This window comes from Chiloscyllium punctatum, chromosome 30, assembly GCF_047496795.1.
Source record: "Chiloscyllium punctatum isolate Juve2018m chromosome 30, sChiPun1.3, whole genome shotgun sequence".
NCBI lineage: Eukaryota > Metazoa > Chordata > Chondrichthyes > Orectolobiformes > Hemiscylliidae > Chiloscyllium > Chiloscyllium punctatum.
The window spans coordinates 26,668,575-26,693,463 of NC_092768.1; the positions used below are offsets into that span (position 1 = coordinate 26,668,575).

The following is a 24,889-nucleotide window of genomic DNA, read 5'->3' on the forward strand; positions in this document are numbered from 1 at the left end:
CTGGCCCATCATTCTGAGATCACGGCCGGTCATCTCAAGACCATTTTATGACACTATGTCTATTTTATTTAATGCCATTACCTTCCAGAGACCTATCGATTATGTAATGAAAATATTCAAAACTTGAGCCTGCAGAGCCGTGTGGGGTAGAGATTTCTGTTAGATTCCGTGAAGAAATAACGGCTTGGTCTTTATCGTGGCAGGAAATTGGAGAGTTTGCAGCCAGACGAAACAGGCATCCGATCTGGCTGAAGTATATTACGCCGTGTAACATCTGAAGTAAAAAAAAGCTCGACAATGCATTGGCCGGGAATCGAACCCGGGCCTCCCGCGTGGCAGGCGAGAATTCTACCACTGAACCACCAATGCAACTGCTTGCACCTATTGCTACAACTCTCCTAGAGCTTGAATTCCAGCAGGGAATTAAACTGGTCTTGTTGAAAGAGTGGAAAACGACTGCAATCGCCAGCATCTCCAGCCCTCACTTTCACCATTGCTGATAGAGCGAGGAAAATCGCAATGAACCGCTGTTTCTTTAATCGGTTTGGTGACTACAGCAGAACCGGCCCCGAACACACTGAGACAAGACGGGTTTGCGAAAAGGTTTCAGGGAGCTAAGTCGCGATAGTAGGGTCCCTCACCTTCAAAAATGTCAGCTCATCTTGCTGCTCCATTTGTTTCTGCAACTTTGAGAGTTCATCTTCAATAGAATTTATATTCTGCTGGATAATCTCAAGATTCCTCTCAATAGTCACCAGAATCCTCTCCTCTTCTTGTCTGAGATCTCTGAGTAAACGCTGCTCTTTCTCAGTGAGAATCAGGTGCATTTTAGTGAACTCAAATGTGATGTGGGTCTGCAGACTGATCGCCTGTTCCTACCAAATGAAATGTGAAACCTCATTAACGTCCCGCCATAAAGGGAACAGATCTCAGAAAACCAGAAACGAAAAACAGAAGTTGCTGGTTGAACTCAGCAGATTGGCAGCGCCTGTGGAGACATGGTAGCGTTAACAAGTTAGTTAACAAGAGTTAAAAGATTGGGTGTATGTTAAAGCTAAGGTGGGGGCGGGGAAGGAGTGAATGATAGTGAAGTGTAGGGGCAAATTACTGCAGATGCTGGAGTCTGTGCTGAAAACAACAAATGCTGGATATCACAGAGGATCTGGTAGCATCCGTGGGAGAGCAAGTTAACGTTTCGAGTCTAGAATTCACTCTTCATCACAGTTGGACAGACAAAAGAATGGTAAAGGTCAGTCTGGGGTAATCACTATTTGCTAATTGCGTCGTGGTAGCTCCCCATGTGATGTCATGGCCTGGTGCATGGGGTTTCAGGTAAAGGCATGAGAGGAGGTGCTCAAGCCTAAAATTAATTAACTTGGTATTAAACTGCTGCAGGGTTCCCAAGCGGAAAATGAGATCATGGATGCTTCATCTCCACCGATCATCCCTTCCTACCCCATCTTCAGCATATATTGTACCCCAACCCTGTTCTCGCTACAATCAGTTCTGAAGAAGGGTCACTGGATCCACAACATTAATACTGGCTTTCCCTCCACAGATGCTGCTGAGCTTTTTCCCATCAGTTTCTGCTCTTGATTCTGGTTTTCAAAATCCCCACTTCTCTCCTCCCTCCACTCCCACTCCCCCTCCCCCGCAGAAAATATCAGCAGAGGAAGAGCTCACCTTAATTTGGGAAATCATCCGTTTCTGTTTCTGTTCCGTTTTTACAATCTGGGATTTCTTCTGTGTGAGATAATCTAAGGAAGCTTTTAGATGATCCTGGCATTGGGTGAAAAAAACACGGGATGAAAGCGTTAGAATGTGAAAATCTGTTGAAATCATCAGATGGTCAAAACTGTTTCCATTTTACCTTGTAGTTTTCAATCACGGCTTTAATCGGCTGAAGGCGGTGGCCTCCGTGTTCCCGCAAATCTCTGCAAATGTTACAGATCAATTTCTTGTCCGTTTCACAGAACAGCTTCAGTTCTCTCTGATGCTCCTCACATTGGGGTTGACCATCCTGCTCTTTTGGTTCCAGCTTTATTTTTCGCGCTTTCTCGGCCAGGTTCGCCAAGGACCGGTTCACCCGGATACTTTTTTTTGCACACTTCTGTCTGCATTGCGGGCAGTTCATCTTCTTTTTCCAACACTGAGAGATACAGGAGCGGCAGAAGTTATGCCCGCACTCCAATATTACCGGATCGGTGAAGAAATCGAGACAAATGGGGCAGATTGCTTCCTCGGTCAAGCTTTCGGTCTCTTCTCTGGAAGCCATGCCGAGCCCAGTTTTCTGTTTCGATTTTTCTGCACCGCTGGGCGACCTGAGTTCGACGAATGCCCAGTGAAATTATTTGCAATGCTCATAGAATTACACCGGTGGCGATCTTGTGGACTTTTGCTCAGAGAAACAAACCCAGGAACAACATCAAGGATGAACAGCGTTAGTTAATGGCGGTTCAGTAGAACTCTGGTCGAGAGGCTGGCCCTTCAGGGGATTGGCGACGGTGAGAGCCGGAAACAGGCGGGGATTGTTTGTATACTTTTGAGCTCGCTGCTGATTACGAACGCTGCCGAAACTTCTAAAAGATGCGGATCCTGAAACTGAAACGAGCTGATGGCTGCGGCCTAGATGTGCAATACTTTAATTAGTTTTTGATTCGCTTTATATAACGGGGGGAATTAAAGCCTTTCGAGGGTTTAGACCTGTGTGACACTGGATTTCATTTGCAAAACCAGAAGACTTCCATTTATGTAGCGCCTTCCTTGTCCAAAAGCAGCGTGAAAAGGACCAAGCTCTTGCGAATTTCAATCATTGTGGTGATGTAGAAACCAGAGCAAAGAAACTTAGGGCACCAGAAGCTGGCTTATAGATATCAGTTTTTTTTAAGAAAAGTTTAATTACCTCTGTGGTTTAATACCATTTACATTCATCTGAGAGAACAAACTAGGCCTCAACATTAAATCTTGTGGGTTTAAAAAGAAACTCGCTCTGTCACACATTCTGCGAGACAGTGAGGTCTGCAGATGCTGGCCATCAGAGTTGAGAATGTGTTGCTGGAAAGAACAGCAGGTCAGACAACATCCGAGGAGCAGGAAAATCGACGTTTCGGGCCGGGACTCTTCATCAGGAGGCACCGAAACGTCGATTTTCCTGCTCCGGGGATGTTGTCTGACCTGCTGTCACACATTCTCTCAATCCCTCAATTATTATTATAATATCCATAGATCTCTCCATCTCTCTTATACTCCTCTCTTTCACAAACGATGCAACCACTATGCCATAGCTAACACGTCCCCTTTGCATTAGAGGCGGTGAGGCCCTTGCTTGAAGGTTTCGACGAGATCAAATCTGATGGAGTGCATTTTCTATACAAAGCGAATCCTGTCAAACAATGAATGAAGCTACGAGTTGACAGCAGGTGGAGAGCCCTCGAAACCCCAAAAAGAAACAGAAGGTTTTGTTTTTCTGTCCACAGTTGTCACCGGGTTTTCTGAGTTTCTCCAGCCCCTTTTGCTGTTTCAGGTCTCCAGTATCGGCAGTTTTGTTTTAGTTTAGTAGTCCTTCCGAGTTTGTTCCACCATTGATCTGATTCCTCCACCTTCCCCCACCGTCCCCCCGACCCCAATATGGTTTGCATAACCAAACTCACTACACAGGGGCTCCTGCGGTCCAAGCAGTGGCGCAGTGGTTAGCACTGCTGCCTCATAGCGCCCGAGACCAAGGGTCAATTCTGGATAAAAGCAAATTACTGCGGATGCTGGAATCTGAAACCAAAAGAGAAAATGCTAGAAAAGCTCAGCAGGTCTGGCGGCATCTGTAAGGAGAAAAAAAAACTGACGTTTCGAGTCTAACTGACCTTTTGTCAAAGGTCAGTTAGACTCGAAACGGCAGCTCTTTTCTCTCCATACAGATGCTGCCGGACCTGCTGAGATTGTCCAGCATTTTCTCTTTTGGACCAAGGTTTAATTCCCACCTCGGGCAACAGTCTGTGTGGAGTTTGCAAATTCTCCCCGTGTCTGCGCGGGTTTCCTCCGGGTGCTCCGGTTTCCTCCCACAGTCCAAAGATCAGGTGAATTGCCCGTAGTGTTAGGTGAAGGGGTAAATGTAGGGAAATTGGTCTGGGTGGGTTGCTCTTTGAAGGGTCGATGTGGACTTGTTGGGCCGAAGGGCCTGTTTCCACACTGTAAGTAATCCCAGTGGCCCAGAAAATATAAAAAAAACCCGCTAATACCGGGAAGAGTTCGTGGTTTATGCTCTTTTCCTCAATCTTCAGAGAAATGTCCTTATAGATTCGCGGAATATTGGAGACGGGGAGCCTTGAATTGCGATACTACAATATACTGAGCAATATGGGGGTTTTGTACAAATTTGAGACAATTGCGTTTATCTTCAGCAATAGAAAATGCCCCGATAACTCAAATTCTGCATCGGGAATTTCTTTCGCGCATACCACGATTTCATAACTCAGACAACGCTGCCCTCTTTGATCCTGCTAACTACTCCCAAGAAGTACCACAAACTTCGGGCCTCGGGAAACCCTCTGTGAGCGTTTGCACATTCTCCCGATGTCTGTGTGGGATTTCTCCACATTCCAAAGATGAACAGGTCAGGTGAATTAGCCATGCTATATTGCCCATAGTGCTCAGGATGTATATGTTAGATGCATTGCTCAGGGGTAAATATAGCTTGGGGGAATGGGTTGCTCTTCGAAGGGTCAGTGCGGTCTTTTTTGGGCCGAAGGCTCTGCTTCCACATTGTAGGGATTCTATGATTAATTGTGCCGCCAGTTTTGTTCAGTTCTCGTTGACGGAAGAGTGTTCTGCTCCAGTTGCTCCAGTGTTGGACTGTTTCCAAAGCAGTCCAACACTGGCACCTGCACATCATGACGACAGCAAGGACACTTAAAGAAAACGAAAACCGAAAGAACTGCGGATACTGGAAATCAGAAACGAAAACAGAAGTTGCTGGAAAAACACAGCAGGTCTGGCAGCATCTGTGCAGAGAAACCAAAGTTAACCTTTCGGCTCCGTTGACCGTTGTCCCAGTAACCTCCGTTCTTGTACTTAAAAATAATGCTTCATCTGATGTGTGGAGCACTTTGTACATCCAGATATCACGGAAGACATCTGTTCAAATGCAATGATTTGGAGATGCTGGAGTGGACTGAGGTGTACAAAGTCAAAAATCAAAAAACACCAGGTTACAGATCAACAGGTTTACTTGGAAGAACTAGCTTTCGGAGCACTGCTCCTACATCAGGTGGTTGTGCTTCCAATTAAATCTGTTGGACTTTAACCTGGTATTGTGTGATTTTTAAGTTTGTCCAAATCAAAATATTTTCATGGTAGTTGCCACTGCATGCATGGCACTATGTCCATTTTATTTAATGCCATTCTTCAAGAAATCTATAGATTCTGTTATGAAAGTGAACAAAAGTTAAGCCTGCAGAGCCGTGTGGAGTAGAGATTTCTGTTAGATTCCAAACGCTGCGTGAACAAGTTCCTGCTTGGTCTTTATCGTGGAAGGAAATTGGAGAGTCTGCAGCCAGACGAAACCGGCATCCGATCTGGCTGAAGTATGTTACACCGTGGAACATTTGAATTAAAAAAAATTCTGCGATGCATTGGCCGGGAATCGAACCCGGGCCTCCCGCGTGGCAGGCGAGAATTCTACCACTGAACCACCAATGCAAGTACTTGCGCAACTTACTAGAACTCTCCTACAGTTTGAATCGCAGCGGGGAATTAAACCAGTCTTGTTGAAAGAGTGTGGCGCTGGAAACTGACTCCAATCTCCAGTATCTGCAGCCCTCATCTTCGCCATTACTTGAAAAAAAAATTCCTCAGATGTGTGGAGCAATTTGTCCATCATGGTATCACGGAAGACAGCTGTCCAAATGTAATGATTTGGAGATGCTGGTGTTGGACTGAGGTGTACAAAGTTAAAAATCACACAACACCTGGTGTTGTGTGATTTTTAACTTGGTCCAAATGAAAATATTTTCATTGCGGTTGCCACTACATGATGGGTGGGCGGAATAAGTTACTGTTGGAAAAATTGATTTTCTAAATTGACTCCTCTCATCTCATTTTTGACCCCTTAATCATCTCGGATGAACGGCGGAGAGCTAGATTACATTTCATACAGTACAGAGCAGGTCCCTTGGGTCCAACAAGTCCACTCCAACCCTCCAAAGAGTAACCCACCCAGAGTGGTTCCCCTACTCTATATTTACCCTTGACTAATCATCTAACACAATGGGCAAGTTAGCACGGGCAATTCCCCTGACCAGCAAAGGATTCATTTGCTTAAGTCCGTTTAGAGATCCGCGATTGTACACCAGAGATTTTTCTGGTCGGCAGGGTACTTGCTTTGTTGCCGAGAGCAACAGAACCTCCACTCATTCTCCCCATTCCTCCTGCGAACCTTCAGAGGGATTTTCAAAGTCCAGTTGGTTGCTGCCTCCTTTTTCCTGTTCTTGATATTGTCGACCAGTGATCAAGTCGAGAAAGACTAGCTTATGGAATATTGCGTGCAATTCTGATCTTCTTCCTCTCAGAAGGATGTTGTGCAACTTGAAAGCGTTCAGAAAAGATTTCCAACGATGTTGCCAGGGATGAGCAATAAGGAGAGGCTGAATAGGCTGCGGCTGTTTTCTCTGGAGCGTCGGAGGCTGAGGAGTGACATCATCGCGGTGAATAAAATCATGAGGGGCATGGATAGCATAAATAGAGAAGTTTTGTTTTACCCTGAGGTGAGAGGGTCCAGCAGAAGAGAGCAGAGGTTTAGTATGAGAAAGAAAAAAATTGAAAAAGACCTTCGGGGCAAGATTTTCACACAGAGGATGGTGCATGGACGGAATCTGCTACCAGATGAAGTGGTGGAGGCTGGTACAATTATAACATTAAAAAAAACATCTTCAGCCTGCAGAGTCCGGGGTGGCGGCGATTTCTGTGAGATTCAACACGCTGAGTGAACACATTCAACTTGACCGCGCCGCAAGAAATTGGTGAGTCTGCAGCCAAGCGAAACAGACAGTGCATTTGGCTGAACTCTACGATGCCGAGCCGTGCAACATGCGACACAATGTCAGCCACAAAGCATTGAGCGGGAAACGAACACAGTCCTCCCGCGTAGGAGGGAAGGATTCTAGCAGGGAAGAACCAATGGACTGACTCCAATCTCCAGCATCTGCAGCCCTGACTTTCTCCATTGCTGATATGGCGAGAACCCAAGTAGGAAAATCGCAACGAAGCGCGGTTTGTTTGACTAGTTTGATTTTATCTGAACACTGTCTTTTATTTCAAAATATATAAAGTAAATAATACAACTGGGATTCTAGGCTCAAAAGTATTACTTGCAAATTATAGTTTGCCTAGATGGGTCCTGACCAAGTGGAGAACGCTATTCTTAAAATGGAAATGAGTTCTACTTTAATGATAACATTAACGTGTTACGTGCACACAGTCAGCACAGCTCATGTTTATAAACACAAGAACATAGAGATGGTGGTAGGAATAGCCCACAGATCAAGCCTGCTCGCTGTAGTTAATGATCAACTTCACTTTCCTGCCCCTCTCTTGGTTTTGGAAGCATACCAACTATTTCTCCAATCCAGCCTCGAATAGAACATAGAAAAGTCCAGCACAGAACAGGCCCTTTGGCCCACGATGTTGTGCCGAGGTTCAATCCTAATGTAATGTAACCTACGCAACCCTCAACTCACTGCTCTCCATGTGCACGTCCAGCAGTTCCTTAAATGACCCCAATGACGCTGCTTCCACCACCACAGCTGGCAACCCATTCCATGCATTCACAACTCTCTGCGTAAAGAACCTACCTCTGACGTCTCCTCGATACTTTCCTCCGGATATCTTCAAACTATGACTCGGGCTATTGACTCTGTCTGTGCCACTCATTATTCAAAGATATTCAATGCTAGAACATCAATGACGCTCTGTCGTGAAGACCTGAGTAGGTTTACAATCTTTGTTTATCCACTGGTTGGAGTCCCATCGAGCACAAAGAAAGACGATTGCGTTCGTCAGAGGGCATTGGCTTTCTGCATTTGAACCTAGTATGGTCTGCTTCAGTATCTGAGGAGTTGTCAGTGGTGCTACCATGTTGCAATCGTGAACAAAAATGCCCACTTCTGACTATATGAGAGAAGGAAGGTCACTGATGACGTTTGGATATATGACAGTACCCTTGCCGATGAAGGACTCCTGCCCGAGAGATCGATTTTGCTGGTCCTGGGATGCTGCCTGCCCCGGCAGTGCTTTTCCAGCACCACTCTCATCTCATTCTCATTCGGCGTATGGAGTCTGGCCCATCATTCTGGGATCACGGCCGGTCATCTCACTATGTCGATCTTACTTAATGCCAGGAAACGATGGATTACGCCGTGAAAATACTCAAAAACGGAGCGGAGACTTCGACACGATCCCATCCCACCCCACACGCTGAGTGAACACACCCTGCTAACCGCGCAGCAGGACATCGGTGAGGGCGCAGCCAGGCGAAATGGACCCGTCGCATCAGGCTGAACTCTGTTACACCGTGCAGCATTTGAAATAAAGGGCGCTGCAATGCATTGGCCGGGAATCGAACGCGGCTCCCTAGCGTGGGAGGCGAGAATTCAACCACTGAACCACCAATGCACCTGCCGACGGCGCACCCGCTAGAACTTTCCTACCGTTTGAACTCCAGCAGGAAACAAAACCGGTATTCTTGATATTCTGTCCTGTGGCGCAGCAAACTGACTCCAATCTCCAGCATCTGCAGCCCTGACTTTCTCCATTGCTGATATGGCGAGAACCCAAGTAGGAAAATCGCAACGAAGCGCGGTTTGTTTGACTAGTTTGATTTTATCTGAACACTGTCTTTTATTTCAAAATATATAAAGTAAATAATACAACTGGGATTCTAGGCTCAAAAGTATGACTTGCAAATTATAGTTTGCCTAGATGGGTCCTGACCAAGTGGAGAACGCTATTCTTAAAATGGAAATGAGTTCTACTTTAATGATAACATTAACGTGTTAAGTGCACACAGTCAGCACAGCTCATGTTTATAAACACAAGAACATAGAGATGGTGGTAGGAATAGCCCACAGGTCAAGCCTGCTCGCTGTAGTTAATGATCAACTTCACTTTCCTGCCCCTCTCTTGGTTTTGGAAGCATACCAACTATTTCTCCAATCCAGCCTCGAATAGAACATAGAAAAGTCCAGCACAGAACAGGCCCTTTGGCCCACGATGTTGTGCCGAGGTTCAATCCTAATGTAATGTAACCTACGCAACCCTCAACTCACTGCTCTCCATGTGCACGTCCAGCAGTTCCTTAAATGACCCCAATGACGCTGCTTCCACCACCACAGCTGGCAACCCATTCCATGCATTCACAACTCTCTGCGTAAAGAACCTACCTCTGACGTCTCCTCGATACTTTCCTCCGGATATCTTCAAACTATGACTCGGGCTATTGACTCTGTCTGTGCCACTCATTATTCAAAGATATTCAATGCTAGAACATCAATGACGCTCTGTCGTGAAGACCTGAGTAGGTTTACAATCTTTGTTTATCCACTGGTTGGAGTCCCATCGAGCACAAAGAAAGACGATTGCGTTCGTCAGAGGGCATTGGCTTTCTGCATTTGAACCTAGTATGGTCTGCTTCAGTATCTGAGGAGTTGTCAGTGGTGCTACCATGTTGCAATCGTGAACAAAAATGCCCACTTCTGACTATATGAGAGAAGGAAGGTCACTGATGACGTTTGGATATATGACAGTACCCTTGCCGATGAAGGACTCCTGACCGAGAGATCGATTTTGCTGGTCCTGGGATGCTGCCTGCCCCGGCAGTGCTTTTCCAGCACCACTCTCATCTCATTCTCATTCGGCGTATGGAGTCTGGCCCATCATTCTGGGATCACGGCCGGTCATCTCACTATGTCGATCTTACTTAATGCAAGGAAACGATGGATTACGCCGTGAAAATACTCAAAAACGGAGCGTGCGGAGCGGAGATTTCGACACGATCCCATCCCACCCCACACGCTGAGTGAACACACCCTGCTAACCGCGCAGCAGGACATCGGTGAGGGCGCAGCCAGGCGAAATGGACCCGTCGCATCGGGCTGAACTCTGTTACACCGTGCAGCATTTGAAATAAAGGGCGCTGCAATGCATTGGCCGGCTCCCTCGCGTGGGAGGCGAGAATTCTACCACTGAACCACCAATGCACCTGCCGACGGCGCACCCGCTAGAACTTTCCTACCGTTTGAACTCCAGCAGGAAAGAAAACCGGTATTCTTGATATTCTGTCCTGTGGCGCAGCAAACTGACTCCAATCTCCAGCATCTGCAGCCCTGACTTTCTCCATTGCTGATATGGCGAGAACCCAAGTAGGAAAATCGCAACGAAGCGCGGTTTGTTTGACTAGTTTGATTTTATCTGAACACTGTCTTTTATTTCAAAATATATAAAGTAAATAATACGACTGGGATTCTAGGCTCAAAATTATTACTTGCAAATTATAGTTTGCCTAGATGGGTCCTGACCAAGTGGAGAACGCTATTCTTAAAATGGAAATGAGTTCTACTTTAATGATAACATTAACGTGTTATGTGCACACAGTCAGCACAGCTCATGTTTATAAACACAAGAACATAGAGATGGTGGTAGGAATAGCCCACAGATCAAGCCTGCTCGCTGTAGTTAATGATCAACTTCACTTTCCTGCCCCTCTCTTGGTTTTGGAAGCATACCAACTATTTCTCCAATCCAGCCTCGAATAGAACATAGAAAAGTCCAGCACAGAACAGGCCCTTTGGCCCACGATGTTGTGCCGAGGTTCAATCCTAATGTAATGTAACCTACGCAACCCTCAACTCACTGCTCTCCATGTGCACGTCCAGCAGTTCCTTAAATGACCCCAATGACGCTGCTTCCACCACCACAGCTGGCAACCCATTCCATGCATTCACAACTCTCTGCGTAAAGAACCTACCTCTGACGTCTCCTCGATACTTTCCTCCGGATATCTTCAAACTATGACTCGGGCTATTGACTCTGTCTGTGCCACTCATTATTCAAAGATATTCAATGCTAGAACATCAATGACGCTCTGTCGTGAAGACCTGAGTAGGTTTACAATCTTTGTTTATCCACTGGTTGGAGTCCCATCGAGCACAAAGAAAGACGATTGCGTTCGTCAGAGGGCATTGGCTTTCTGCATTTGAACCTAGTATGGTCTGCTTCAGTATCTGAGGAGTTGTCAGTGGTGCTACCATGTTGCAATCGTGAACAAAAATGCCCACTTCTGACTATATGAGAGAAGGAAGGTCACTGATGACGTTTGGATATATGACAGTACCCTTGCCGATGAAGGACTCCTGCCCGAGAGATCGATTTTGCTGGTCCTGGGATGCTGCCTGCCCCGGCAGTGCTTTTCCAGCACCACTCTCATCTCATTCTCATTCGGCGTATGGAGTCTGGCCCATCATTCTGGGATCACGGCCGGTCATCTCACTATGTCGATCTTACTTAATGCCAGGAAACGATGGATTACGCCGTGAAAATACTCAAAAACGGAGCGTGCGGAGCGGAGATTTCGACACGATCCCATCCCACCCCACACGCTGAGTGAACACACCCTGCTAACCGCGCAGCAGGACATCGGTGAGGGCGCAGCCAGGCGAAATGGACCCGTCGCATCGGGCTGAACTCTGTTACACCGTGCAGCATTTGAAATAAAGGGCGCTGCAATGCATTGGCCGGCTACCTCGCGTGGGAGGCGAGAATTCTACCACTGAACCACCAATGCACCTGCCGACGGCGCACCCGCTAGAACTTTCCTACCGTTTGAACTCCAGCAGGAAAGAAAACCGGTATTCTTGATATTCTGTCCTGTGGCGCAGCAAACTGACTCCAATCTCCAGCATCTGCAGCCCTGACTTTCTCCATTGCTGATATGGCGAGAACCCAAGTAGGAAAATCGCAACGAAGCGCGGTTTGTTTGACTAGTTTGATTTTATCTGAACACTGTCTTTTATTTCAAAATATATAAAGTAAATAATACAACTGGGATTCTAGGCTCAAAAGTATTACTTGCAAATTATAGTTTGCCTAGATGGGTCCTGACCAAGTGGAGAACGCTATTCTTAAAATGGAAATGAGTTCTACTTTAATGATAACATTAACGTGTTATGTGCACACAGTCAGCACAGCTCATGTTTATAAACACAAGAACATAGAGATGGTGGTAGGAATAGCCCACAGATCAAGCCTGCTCGCTGTAGTTAATGATCAACTTCACTTTCCTGCCCCTCTCTTGGTTTTGGAAGCATACCAACTATTTCTCCAATCCAGCCTCGAATAGAACATAGAAAAGTCCAGCACAGAACAGGCCCTTTGGCCCACGATGTTGTGCCGAGGTTCAATCCTAATGTAATGTAACCTACGCAACCCTCAACTCACTGCTCTCCATGTGCACGTCCAGCAGTTCCTTAAATGACCCCAATGACTCTGCTTCCACCACCACAGCTGGCAACCCATTCCATGCATTCACAACTCTCTGCGTAAAGAACCTACCTCTGACGTCTCCTCGGTACTTTCCTCCGGATATCTTCAAACTATGACTCGGGCTATTGACTCTGTCTGTGCCACTCATTATTCAAAGATATTCAATGCTAGAACATCAATGACGCTCTGTCGTGAAGACCTGAGTAGGTTTACAATCTTTGTTTATCCACTGGTTGGAGTCCCATCGAGCACAAAGAAAGACGATTGCGTTCGTCAGAGGGCATTGGCTTTCTGCATTTGAACCTAGTATGGTCTGCTTCAGTATCTGAGGAGTTGTCAGTGGTGCTACCATGTTGCAATCGTGAACAAAAATGCCCACTTCTGACTATATGAGAGAAGGAAGGTCACTGATGACGTTTGGATATATGACAGTACCCTTGCCGATGAAGGACTCCTGCCCGAGAGATCGATTTTGCTGGTCCTGGGATGCTGCCTGCCCCGGCAGTGCTTTTCCAGCACCACTCTCATCTCATTCTCATTCGGCGTATGGAGTCTGGCCCATCATTCTGGGATCACGGCCGGTCATCTCACTATGTCGATCTTACTTAATGCCAGGAAACGATGGATTACGCCGTGAAAATACTCAAAAACGGAGCGGAGACTTCGACACGATCCCATCCCACCCCACACGCTGAGTGAACACACCCTGCTAACCGCGCAGCAGGACATCGGTGAGGGCGCAGCCAGGCGAAATGGACCCGTCGCATCGGGCTGAACTCTGTTACACCGTGCAGCATTTGAAATAAAGGGCGCTGCAATGCATTGGCCGGGAATCGAACCCGGCTCCCTCGCGTCGGAGGCGCGAATGCCACCACTGAACCACCAATACACCTGCCGACGGCGCACCCGCTAGAACTTTCCTACCGTTTGAACTCCAGCAGGAAAGAAAACCGGTATTCTTGATATTCTGTCCTGTGGCGCAGCAAACTGACTCCAATCTCCAGCATCTGCAGCCCTGACTTTCTCCATTGCTGATATGGCGAGAACCCAAGTAGGAAAATCGCAACGAAGCGCGGTTTGTTTGACTAGTTTGATTTTATCTGAACACTGTCTTTTATTTCAAAATATATAAAGTAAATAATACGACTGGGATTCTAGGCTCAAAATTATTACTTGCAAATTATAGTTTGCCTAGATGGGTCCTGACCAAGTGGAGAACGCTATTCTTAAAATGGAAATGAGTTCTACTTTAATGATAACATTAACGTGTTATGTGCACACAGTCAGCACAGCTCATGTTTATAAACACAAGAACATAGAGATGGTGGTAGGAATAGCCCACAGATCAAGCCTGCTCGCTGTAGTTAATGATCAACTTCACTTTCCTGCCCCTCTCTTGGTTTTGGAAGCATACCAACTATTTCTCCAATCCAGCCTCGAATAGAACATAGAAAAGTCCAGCACAGAACAGGCCCTTTGGCCCACGATGTTGTGCCGAGGTTCAATCCTAATGTAATGTAACCTACGCAACCCTCAACTCACTGCTCTCCATGTGCACGTCCAGCAGTTCCTTAAATGACCCCAATGACGCTGCTTCCACCACCACAGCTGGCAACCCATTCCATGCATTCACAACTCTCTGCGTAAAGAACCTACCTCTGACGTCTCCTCGATACTTTCCTCCGGATATCTTCAAACTATGACTCGGGCTATTGACTCTGTCTGTGCCACTCATTATTCAAAGATATTCAATGCTAGAACATCAATGACGCTCTGTCGTGAAGACCTGAGTAGGTTTACAATCTTTGTTTATCCACTGGTTGGAGTCCCATCGAGCACAAAGAAAGACGATTGCGTTCGTCAGAGGGCATTGGCTTTCTGCATTTGAACCTAGTATGGTCTGCTTCAGTATCTGAGGAGTTGTCAGTGGTGCTACCATGTTGCAATCGTGAACAAAAATGCCCACTTCTGACTATATGAGAGAAGGAAGGTCACTGATGACGTTTGGATATATGACAGTACCCTTGCCGATGAAGGACTCCTGCCCGAGAGATCGATTTTGCTGGTCCTGGGATGCTGCCTGCCCCGGCAGTGCTTTTCCAGCACCACTCTCATCTCATTCTCATTCGGCGTATGGAGTCTGGCCCATCATTCTGGGATCACGGCCGGTCATCTCACTATGTCGATCTTACTTAATGCCAGGAAACGATGGATTACGCCGTGAAAATACTCAAAAACGGAGCGGAGATTTCGACACGATCCCATCCCACCCCACACGCTGAGTGAACACACCCTGCTAACCGCGCAGCAGGACATCGGTGAGGGCGCAGCCAGGCGAAATGGACCCGTCGCATCGGGCTGAACTCTGTTACACCGTGCAGCATTTGAAATAAAAGGCGTTGCAATGCATTGGCCGGGAATCGAACCCGGCTCCCTCGCGTGGGAGGCGAGAATTCTACCACTGAACCACCAATGCACCGGCCGGCGGCGTACCCGCTAGAACTTTCCTACCGTTTGAACTCCAGCAGGAAACAAAACCGGTATTCTTGATATTCTGTCCTGTGGCGCAGCAAACTGACTCCAATCTCCAGCATCTGCAGCCCTGACTTTCTCCATTGCTGATATGGCGAGAACCCAAGTAGGAAAATCGCAACGAAGCGCGGTTTGTTTGACTAGTTTGATTTTATCTGAACACTGTCTTTTATTTCAAAATATATAAAGTAAATAATACAACTGGGATTCTAGGCTCAAAATTATTACTTGCAAATTATAGTTTGCCTAGATGGGTCCTGACCAAGTGGAGAACGCTATTCTTAAAATGGAAATGAGTTCTACTTTAATGATAACATTAACGTGTTATGTGCACACAGTCAGCACAGCTCATGTTTATAAACACAAGAACATAGAGATGGTGGTAGGAATAGCCCACAGATCAAGCCTGCTCGCTGTAGTTAATGATCAACTTCACTTTCCTGCCCCTCTCTTGGTTTTGGAAGCATACCAACTATTTCTCCAATCCAGCCTCGAATAGAACATAGAAAAGTCCAGCACAGAACAGGCCCTTTGGCCCACGATGTTGTGCCGAGGTTCAATCCTAATGTAATGTAACCTACGCAACCCTCAACTCACTGCTCTCCATGTGCACGTCCAGCAGTTTCTTAAATGACCCCAATGACTCTGCTTCCACCACCACAGCTGGCAACCCATTCCATGCATTCACAACTCTCTGCGTAAAGAACCTACCTCTGACGTCTCCTCGATACTTTCCTCCGGATATCTTCAAACTATGACTCGGGCTATTGACTCTGTCTGTGCCACTCATTATTCAAAGATATTCAATGCTAGAACATCAATGACGCTCTGTCGTGAAGACATGAGTAGGTTTACAATCTTTGTTTATCCACTGGTTGGAGTCCCATCGAGCACAAAGAAAGACGATTGCGTTCGTCAGAGGGCATTGGCTTTCTGCATTTGAACCTAGTATGGTCTGCTTCAGTATCTGAGGAGTTGTCAGTGGTGCTACCATGTTGCAATCGTGAACAAAAATGCCCACTTCTGACTATATGAGAGAAGGAAGGTCACTGATGACGTTTGGATATATGACAGTACCCTTGCCGATGAAGGACTCCTGCCCGAGAGATCGATTTTGCTGGTCCTGGGATGCTGCCTGCCCCGGCAGTGCTTTTCCAGCACCACTCTCATCTCATTCTCATTCGGCGTATGGAGTCTGGCCCATCATTCGGGGATCACGGCCGGTCATCTCACTATGTCGATCTTACTTAATGCCAGGAAACGATGGATTACGCCGTGAAAATACTCAAAAACGGAGCGTGCGGAGCGGAGATTTCGACACGATCCCATCCCACCCCACACGCTGAGTGAACACACCCTGCTAACCGCGCAGCAGGACATCGGTGAGGGCGCAGCCAGGCGAAATGGACCCGTCGCATCGGGCTGAACTCTGTTACACCGTGCAGCATTTGAAATAAAGAGCGTTGCAATGCATTGGCCGGGAATCGAACCCGGCTCCCACGCGTGGGAGGCGAGAATTCTACCACTGAACCACCAATGCACCTGCCGACGACGCACCCGCTAGAACTTTCCTACCGTTTGAACTCCAGCAGGAAACAAAACCGGTATTATTGATATTCTGTCCTGTGGCGTAGCAAACTGACTCCAATCTCCAGCATCTGCAGCCCTGACTTTCTCCATTGCTGATATGGCGAGAACCCAAGTAGGAAAATCGCAACGAAGCGCGGTTTGTTTGACTAGTTTGATTTTATCTGAACACTGTCTTTTATTTCAAAATATATAAAGTAAATAATACAACTGGGATTCTAGGCTCAAAATTATTACTTGCAAATTATAGTTTGCCTAGATGGGTCCTGACCAAGTGGAGAACGCTATTCTTAAAATGGAAATGAGTTCTACTTTAATGATAACATTAACGTGTTATGTGCACACAGTCAGCACAGATCATGTTTATAAACACAAGAACATAGAGATGGTGGTAGGAATAGCCCACAGATCAAGCCTGCTCGCTGTAGTTAATGATCAACTTCACTTTCCTGCCCCTCTCTTGGTTTTGGAAGCATACCAACTATTTCTCCAATCCAGCCTCGAATAGAACATAGAAAAGTCCAGCACAGAACAGGCCCTTTGGCCCACGATGTTGTGCCGAGGTTCAATCCTAATGTAATGTAACCTACGCAACCCTCAACTCACTGCTCTCCATGTGCACGTCCAGCAGTTCCTTAAATGACCCCAATGACTCTGCTTCCACCACCACAGCTGGCAACCCATTCCATGCATTCACAACTCTCTGCGTAAAGAACCTACCTCTGACGTCTCCTCGATACTTTCCTCCGGATATCTTCAAACTATGACTCGGGCTATTGACTCTGTCTGTGCCACTCATTATTCAAAGATATTCAATGCTAGAACATCAATGACGCTCTGTCGTGAAGACCTGAGTAGGTTTACAATCTTTGTTTATCCACTGGTTGGAGTCCCATCGAGCACAAAGAAAGACGATTGCGTTCGTCAGAGGGCATTGGCTTTCTGCATTTGAACCTAGTATGGTCTGCTTCAGTATCTGAGGAGTTGTCAGTGGTGCTACCATGTTGCAATCGTGAAGAAAAATGCCCACTTCTGACTATATGAGAGAAGGAAGGTCACTGATGACGTTTGGATATATGACAGTACCCTTGCCGATGAAGGACTCCTGCCCGAGAGATCGATTTTGCTGGTCCTGGGATGCTGCCTGCCCCGGCAGTGCTTTTCCAGCACCACTCTCATCTCATTCTCATTCGGCGTATGGAGTCTGGCCCATCATTCTGGGATCACGGCCGGTCATCTCACTATGTCGATCTTACTTAATGCCAGGAAATGATGGATTACGCCGTGAAAATACTCAAAAACGGAGCGGAGATTTCGACACGATCCCATCCCAACCCACACGCTGAGTGAACACACCCTGCTAACCGCGCAGCAGGACATCGGTGAGGGCGCAGCCAGGCGAAATGGACCCGTCGCATCGGGCTGAACTCTGTTACACCGTGAAGCATTTGAAATAAAGGGCGTTGCAATGCATTGGCCGGGAATCGAACCCGGCTCCCTCGCGTGGGAGGCGAGAATTCTACCACTGAACCACCAATGCACCTGCCGGCGGCGTTCCCGCTAGAACTTTCCTACCGTTTGAACTCCAGCAGGAAACAAAACCGGTATTCTTGATATTCTGTCCTGTGGCGCAGCAAACTGACTCCAATCTCCAGCATCTGCAGGCCTGACTTTCTCCATTGCTGATATGGCGAGAACCCAAGTAGGAAAATCGCAACGAAGCGCGGTTTGTTTGACTCGTTTGATTTTATCTGAACACTGTCTTTTATTTCAAAATATATAAAGTAAATAATACAACTGGGATTCTAGGCTCAAAATTATTACTTGCAAATTATAGTTTGCCTAGATGGGTCCTGACCAAGTGGAGAACGCTATTCTTAAAATGGAAATGAGTTCTACTTTAATGATAACATTAACGTGTTATGTGCACACAGTCAGCACAGCTCATGATTATAAACACAAGAACATAGAGATGGTGGTAGGAATAGCCCACAGATCAAGCCTGCTCGCTGTAGTTAATGATCAACTTCACTTTCCTGCCCCTCTCTTGGTTTTGGAAGCATACCAACTATTTCTCCAATCCAGCCTCGAATAGAACATAGAAAAGTCCAGCACAGAACAGGCCCTTTGGCCCACGATGTTGTGCCGAGGTTCAATCCTAATGTAATGTAACCTACGCAACCCTCAACTCACTGCTCTCCATGTGCACGTCCAGCAGTTCCTTATATGACCCCAATGACTCTGCTTCCACCACCACAGCTGGCAACCCATTCCATGCATTCACAACTCTCTGCGTAAAGAACCTACCTCTGAGGTCTCCTCGATACTTTCCTCCGGATATCTTCAAACTATGACTCGGGCTATTGACTCTGTCTGTGCCACTCATTATTCAAAGATATTCAATGCTAGAACATCAATGACGCTCTGTCGTGAAGACCTGAGTAGGTTTACAATCTTTGTTTATCCACTGGTTGGAGTCCCATCGAGCACAAAGAAAGACGATTGCGTTCGTCAGAGGGCATTGGCTTTCTGCATTTGAACCTAGTATGGTCTGCTTCAGTATCTGAGGAGTTGTCAGTGGTGCTACCATGTTGCAATCGTGAAGAAAAATGCCCACTTCTGACTATATGAGAGAAGGAAGGTCACTGATGACGTTTGGATATATGACAGTACCCTTGCCGATGAAGGACTCCTGCCCGAGAGATCGATTTTGCTGGTCCTGGGATGCTGCCTGCCCCGGCAGTGCTTTTCCAGCACCACTCTCATCTCATTCTCATTCGGCGTATGGAGTCTGACCCATCATTCTGGGATCACGGCCGGTCATCTCACTATGTCGATCTTACTTAATGCCAGGAAACGATGGATTACGCCGTGAAAATACTCAAAAACGGAGCGTGCGGAGCGGAGATTTCGACACGATCCCATCCCACCCCACACGCTGAGTGAACACACCCTGCTAACCGCGCAGCAGGACATCGGTGAGGGCGCAGCCAGGTGAAATGGACCCGTCGCATCGGGCTGAACTCTGTTACACCGTGCAGCATTTGAAATAAAGGGCGCTCCAACGCATTGGCCGGGAATCGAACCCGGCTCCCTCGCGTGGGAGGCGAGAATTCTACCACTGAACCACCAATGCACCTGCCGACGGCGTACCCGCTTGAACTTTCCTACCGTTTGAACTCCAGCAGGAAACAAAACCGGTATTCTTGATATTCTGTCCTATGGCGCAGCAAACTGACTCCAATCTCCAGCATCTGCAGCCCTGACTTTCTCCATTGCTGATATGGCGAGAACCCAAGGAGGAAAATCGCAATGAAGCGCGGTTTGTTTGACTAGTTTGATTTTATCTGAACACTGTCTTTTATTTCAAAATATATAAAGTAAATAATACAACTGGGATTGTAGGCTCAAAATTATTACTTGCAAATTATAGTTTGCCTAGATGGGTCCTGACCAAGTGGAGAACGCTATTCTTAAAATGGAAATGAGTTCTACTTTAATGATAACATTAACGTGTTATGTGCACACAGTCAGCACAGCTCATGTTTATAAACACAAGAACATAGCGATGGTGGTAGGAATAGCCCACAGATCAAGCCTGCTCCCTCTAGTTAATGATCAACTTCACTTTCCTGCCCCTCTCTTGGTTTTGGAAGCATTCCAACTATTTCTCCAATCCAGCCTCGAATAGAACATAGAAAAGTCCAGCACAGAACAGGCCCTTTGGCCCACGATGTTGTGCCGAGGTTCAATCCTAATGTAATGTAACCTACGCAACCCTCAACTCACTGCTCTCCATGTGCACGTCCAGCAGTTCCTTAAATGACCCCAATGACTCTGCTTCCACCACCACAGCTGGCAACCCATTCCATGCATTCACAACTCTCTGCGTAAAGAACCTACCTCTGACGTCTCCTCGATACTTTCCTCCGGATATCTTCAAACTATGACTCGGGCTATTGACTCTGTCTGTGCCACTCATTATTCAAAGATATTCAATGCTAGAACATCAATGACGCTCTGTCGTGAAGACCTGAGTAGGTTTACAATCTTTGTTTATCCACTGGTTGGAGTCCCATCGAGCACAAAGAAAGACGATTGCGTTCGTCAGAGGGCATTGGCTTTCTGCATTTGAACCTAGTATGGTCTGCTTCAGTATCTGAGGAGTTGTCAGTGGTGCTACCATGTTGCAATCGTGAAGAAAAATGCCCACTTCTGACTATATGAGAGAAGGAAGGTCACTGATGACGTTTGGATATATGACAGTACCCTTGCCGATGAAGGACTCCTGCCCGAGAGATCGATTTTGCTGGTCCTGGGATGCTGCCTGCCCCGGCAGTGCTTTTCCAGCACCACTCTCATCTCATTCTCATTCGGCGTATGGAGTCTGGCCCATCATTCTGGGATCACGGCCGGTCATCTCACTATGTCGATCTTACTTAATGCCAGGAAATGATGGATTACGCCGTGAAAATACTCAAAAACGGAGCGGAGATTTCGACACGATCCCATCCCAACCCACACGCTGAGTGAACACACCCTGCTAACCGCGCAGCAGGACATCGGTGAGGGCGCAGCCAGGCGAAATGGACCCGTCGCATCGGGCTGAACTCTGTTACACCGTGAAGCATTTGAAATAAAGGGCGTTGCAATGCATTGGCCGGGAATCGAACCCGGCTCCCTCGCGTGGGAGGCGAGAATTCTACCACTGAACCACCAATGCACCTGCCGGCGGCGTTCCCGCTAGAACTTTCCTACCGTTTGAACTCCAGCAGGAAACAAAACCGGTATTCTTGATATTCTGTCCTATGGCGCAGCAAACTGACTCCAATCTCCAGCATCTGCAGCCCTGACTTTCTCCATTGCTGATATGGCGAGAACCCAAGGAGGAAAATCGCAATGAAGCGCGGTTTGTTTGACTAGTTTGATTTTATCTGAACACTGTCTTTTATTTCAAAATATATAAAGTAAATAATACAACTGGGATTGTAGGCTCAAAATTATTACTTGCAAATTATAGTTTGCCTAGATGGGTCCTGACCAAGTGGAGAACGCTATTCTTAAAATGGAAATGAGTTCTACTTTAATGATAACATTAACGTGTTATGTGCACACAGTCAGCACAGCTCATGTTTATAAACACAAGAACATAGCGATGGTGGTAGGAATAGCCCACAGATCAAGCCTGCTCCCTCTAGTTAATGATCAACTTCACTTTCCTGCCCCTCTCTTGGTTTTGGAAGCATTCCAACTATTTCTCCAATCCAGCCTCGAATAGAACATAGAAAAGTCCAGCACAGAACAGGCCCTTTGGCCCACGATGTTGTGCCGAGGTTCAATCCTAATGTAATGTAACCTACGCAACCCTCAACTCACTGCTCTCCATGTGCACGTCCAGCAGTTCCTTAAATGACCCCAATGACTCTGCTTCCACCACCACAGCTGGCAACCCATTCCATGCATTCACAACTCTCTGCGTAAAGAACCTACCTCTGACGTCTCCTCGATACTTTCCTCCGGATATCTTCAAACTATGACTCGGGCTATTGACTCTGTCTGTGCCACTCATTATTCAAAGATATTCAATGCTAGAACATCAATGACGCTCTGTCGTGAAGACCTGAGTAGGTTTACAATCTTTGTTTATCCACTGGTTGGAGTCCCATCGAGCACAAAGAAAGACGATTGCGTTCGTCAGAGGGCATTGGCTTTCTGCATTTGAACCTAGTATGGTCTGCTTCAGTATCTGAGGAGTTGTCAGTGGTGCTACCATGTTGCAATCGTGAACAAAAATGCCCACTTCTGACTATATGAGAGAAGGAAGGTCACTGATGACGTTTGGATATATGACAGTACCCTTGCCGATGAAGGACTCCTGCCCGAGAGATCGATTTTGCTGGTCCTGGGATGCTGCCTGCCCCGGCAGTGCTTTTCCAGCACCACTCTCATCTCATTCTCATTCGGCGTATGGAGTCTGACCCATCATTCTGGGATCACGGCCGGTCATCTCACTATGTCGATCTTACTTAATGCCAGGAAACGATGGATTACGCCGTGAAAATACTCAAAAACGGAGCGTGCGGAGCGGAGATTTCGACACGATCCCATCCCACCCCACACGCTGAGTGAACACACCCTGCTAACCGCGCAGCAGGACATCGGTGAGGGCGCAGCCAGGTGAAATAGACCCGTCGCATCGGGCTGAACTCTGTTACACCGCGCAGCGTTTGAAATAAAGGGCGCTGCAATGCATTGGCCGGGAATCGAACCCGGCTCCCTCGCGTGGGAGGCGAGAATTCTACCACTGAACCACCAATGCACCTGCCGACGGCGTACCCGCTTGAACTTTCCTACCGTTTGAACTCCAGCAGGAAACAAAACCGGTATTCTTGATATTCTGTCCTATGGCGCAGCAAACTGACTCCAATCTCCAGCATCTGCAGCCCTGACTTTCTCCATTGCTGATATGGCGAGAACCCAAGGAGGAAAATCGCAATGAAGCGCGGTTTGTTTGACTAGTTTGATTTTATCTGAACACTGTCTTTTATTTCAAAATATATAAAGTAAATAATACAACTGGGATTGTAGGCTCAAAATTATTACTTGCAAATTATAGTTTGCCTAGATGGGTCCTGACCAAGTGGAGAACGCTATTCTTAAAATGGAAATGAGTTCTACTTTAATGATAACATTAACGTGTTATGTGCACACAGTCAGCACAGCTCATGTTTATAAACACAAGAACATAGCGATGGTGGTAGGAATAGCCCACAGATCAAGCCTGCTCCCTCTAGTTAATGATCAACTTCACTTTCCTGCCCCTCTCTTGGTTTTGGAAGCATTCCAACTATTTCTCCAATCCAGCCTCGAATAGAACATAGAAAAGTCCAGCACAGAACAGGCCCTTTGGCCCACGATGTTGTGCCGAGGTTCAATCCTAATGTAATGTAACCTACGCAACCCTCAACTCACTGCTCTCCATGTGCACGTCCAGCAGTTCCTTAAATGACCCCAATGACTCTGCTTCCACCACCACAGCTGGCAACCCATTCCATGCATTCACAACTCTCTGCGTAAAGAACCTACCTCTGACGTCTCCTCGATACTTTCCTCCGGATATCTTCAAACTATGACTCGGGCTATTGACTCTGTCTGTGCCACTCATTATTCAAAGATATTCAATGCTAGAACATCAATGACGCTCTGTCGTGAAGACCTGAGTAGGTTTACAATCTTTGTTTATCCACTGGTTGGAGTCCCATCGAGCACAAAGAAAGACGATTGCGTTCGTAAGAGGGCATTGGCTTTCTGCATTTGAACCTAGTATGGTCTGCTTCAGTATCTGAGGAGTTGTCAGTGGTGCTACCATGTTGCAATCGTGAACAAAAATGCCCACTTCTGACTATATGAGAGAAGGAAGGTCACTGATGACGTTTGGATATATGACAGTACCCTTGCCGATGAAGGACTCCTGCCCGAGAGATCGATTTTGCTGGTCCTGGGATGCTGCCTGCCCCGGCAGTGCTTTTCCAGCACCACTCTCATCTCATTCTCATTCGGCGTATGGAGTCTGGCCCATCATTCTGGGATCACGGCCGGTCATCTCACTATGTCGATCTTACTTAATGCCAGGAAACGATGGATTACGCCGTGAAAATACTCAAAAACGGAGCGTGCGGAGCGGAGATTTCGACACGATCCCATCCCACCCCACACGCTGAGTGAACACACCCTGCTAACCGCGCCGCAGGACATCGGTGAGGGCGCAGCCAGGCGAAATGGACCCGTCGCATCGGGCTGAACTCTGTTACACCGTGCAGCATTTGAAATAAAGGGCGTTGCAATGCATTGGCCGGGAATCGAACCCGGCTCCCTCGCGTGGGAGGCGAGAATTCTACCACTGAACCACCAATGCACCTGCCGGCGGCGTACCCGCTAGAACTTTCCTACCGTTTGAACTCCAGCAGGAAACAAAACCGGTATTCTTGATATTCTGTCCTGTGGCGCAGCAAACTGACTCCAATCTCCAGCATCTGCAGCCCTGACTTTCTCCATTGCTGATATGGCGAGAACCCAAGTAGGAAAATCGCAACGAAGCGCGGTTTGTTTGACTAGTTTGATTTTATCTGAACACTGTCTTTTATTTCAAAATATATAAAGTAAATAATACAACTGGGATTCTAGGCTCAAAATTATTACTTGCAAATTATAGTTTGCCTAGATGGGTCCTGACCAAGTGGAGAAC

The 24,889-nt window shown here is 46.9% G+C and overlaps 1 protein-coding gene and 9 non-coding genes across 10 annotated transcripts in view; all 10 read right to left on the reverse strand.

Annotated features, from left to right (window-relative positions):
• The window catches only part of LOC140455314 (zinc-binding protein A33-like), a 147,149-nt gene extending 144,641 nt beyond the window's left edge, over nucleotides 1-2,508 (reverse strand). The window contains exons 1-2 of the mRNA XM_072550091.1: nucleotides 1,871-2,508; nucleotides 1,684-1,779 (exon numbers count right to left, since the gene is read on the reverse strand). Coding sequence (XP_072406192.1) covers nucleotides 1,684-1,779; nucleotides 1,871-2,275 — 501 coding nt within the window. The 5' untranslated portion in view covers nucleotides 2,276-2,508. The remainder of the gene's footprint in view (nucleotides 1-1,683; nucleotides 1,780-1,870) is intronic.
• trnag-gcc (transfer RNA glycine (anticodon GCC)) lies at nucleotides 299-369 on the reverse strand. Its single transcript has one exon. It is a non-coding gene; the product is annotated as a tRNA-Gly (tRNA).
• Nucleotides 2,509-5,620: 3,112 nt separating the features above from the next.
• trnag-gcc (transfer RNA glycine (anticodon GCC)) lies at nucleotides 5,621-5,691 on the reverse strand. The gene has a single exon. It is a non-coding gene; the product is annotated as a tRNA-Gly (tRNA).
• A 9,239-nt stretch (nucleotides 5,692-14,930) lies between these two features.
• trnag-ccc (transfer RNA glycine (anticodon CCC)) lies at nucleotides 14,931-15,001 on the reverse strand. Its single transcript has one exon. It is a non-coding gene; the product is annotated as a tRNA-Gly (tRNA).
• A 1,525-nt stretch (nucleotides 15,002-16,526) lies between these two features.
• Nucleotides 16,527-16,597, reverse strand: trnag-ccc (transfer RNA glycine (anticodon CCC)). Its single transcript has one exon. It is a non-coding gene; the product is annotated as a tRNA-Gly (tRNA).
• A 1,516-nt stretch (nucleotides 16,598-18,113) lies between these two features.
• Nucleotides 18,114-18,184, reverse strand: trnag-ccc (transfer RNA glycine (anticodon CCC)). Its single transcript has one exon. It is a non-coding gene; the product is annotated as a tRNA-Gly (tRNA).
• A 1,525-nt stretch (nucleotides 18,185-19,709) lies between these two features.
• trnag-ccc (transfer RNA glycine (anticodon CCC)) lies at nucleotides 19,710-19,780 on the reverse strand. Its single transcript has one exon. It is a non-coding gene; the product is annotated as a tRNA-Gly (tRNA).
• A 1,516-nt stretch (nucleotides 19,781-21,296) lies between these two features.
• On the reverse strand, nucleotides 21,297-21,367 carry trnag-ccc (transfer RNA glycine (anticodon CCC)). The gene has a single exon. It is a non-coding gene; the product is annotated as a tRNA-Gly (tRNA).
• Nucleotides 21,368-22,892: 1,525 nt separating this feature from the next.
• trnag-ccc (transfer RNA glycine (anticodon CCC)) lies at nucleotides 22,893-22,963 on the reverse strand. The gene has a single exon. It is a non-coding gene; the product is annotated as a tRNA-Gly (tRNA).
• Nucleotides 22,964-24,488: 1,525 nt separating this feature from the next.
• Nucleotides 24,489-24,559, reverse strand: trnag-ccc (transfer RNA glycine (anticodon CCC)). The gene has a single exon. It is a non-coding gene; the product is annotated as a tRNA-Gly (tRNA).
• Nucleotides 24,560-24,889: the final 330 nt, after the last annotated feature.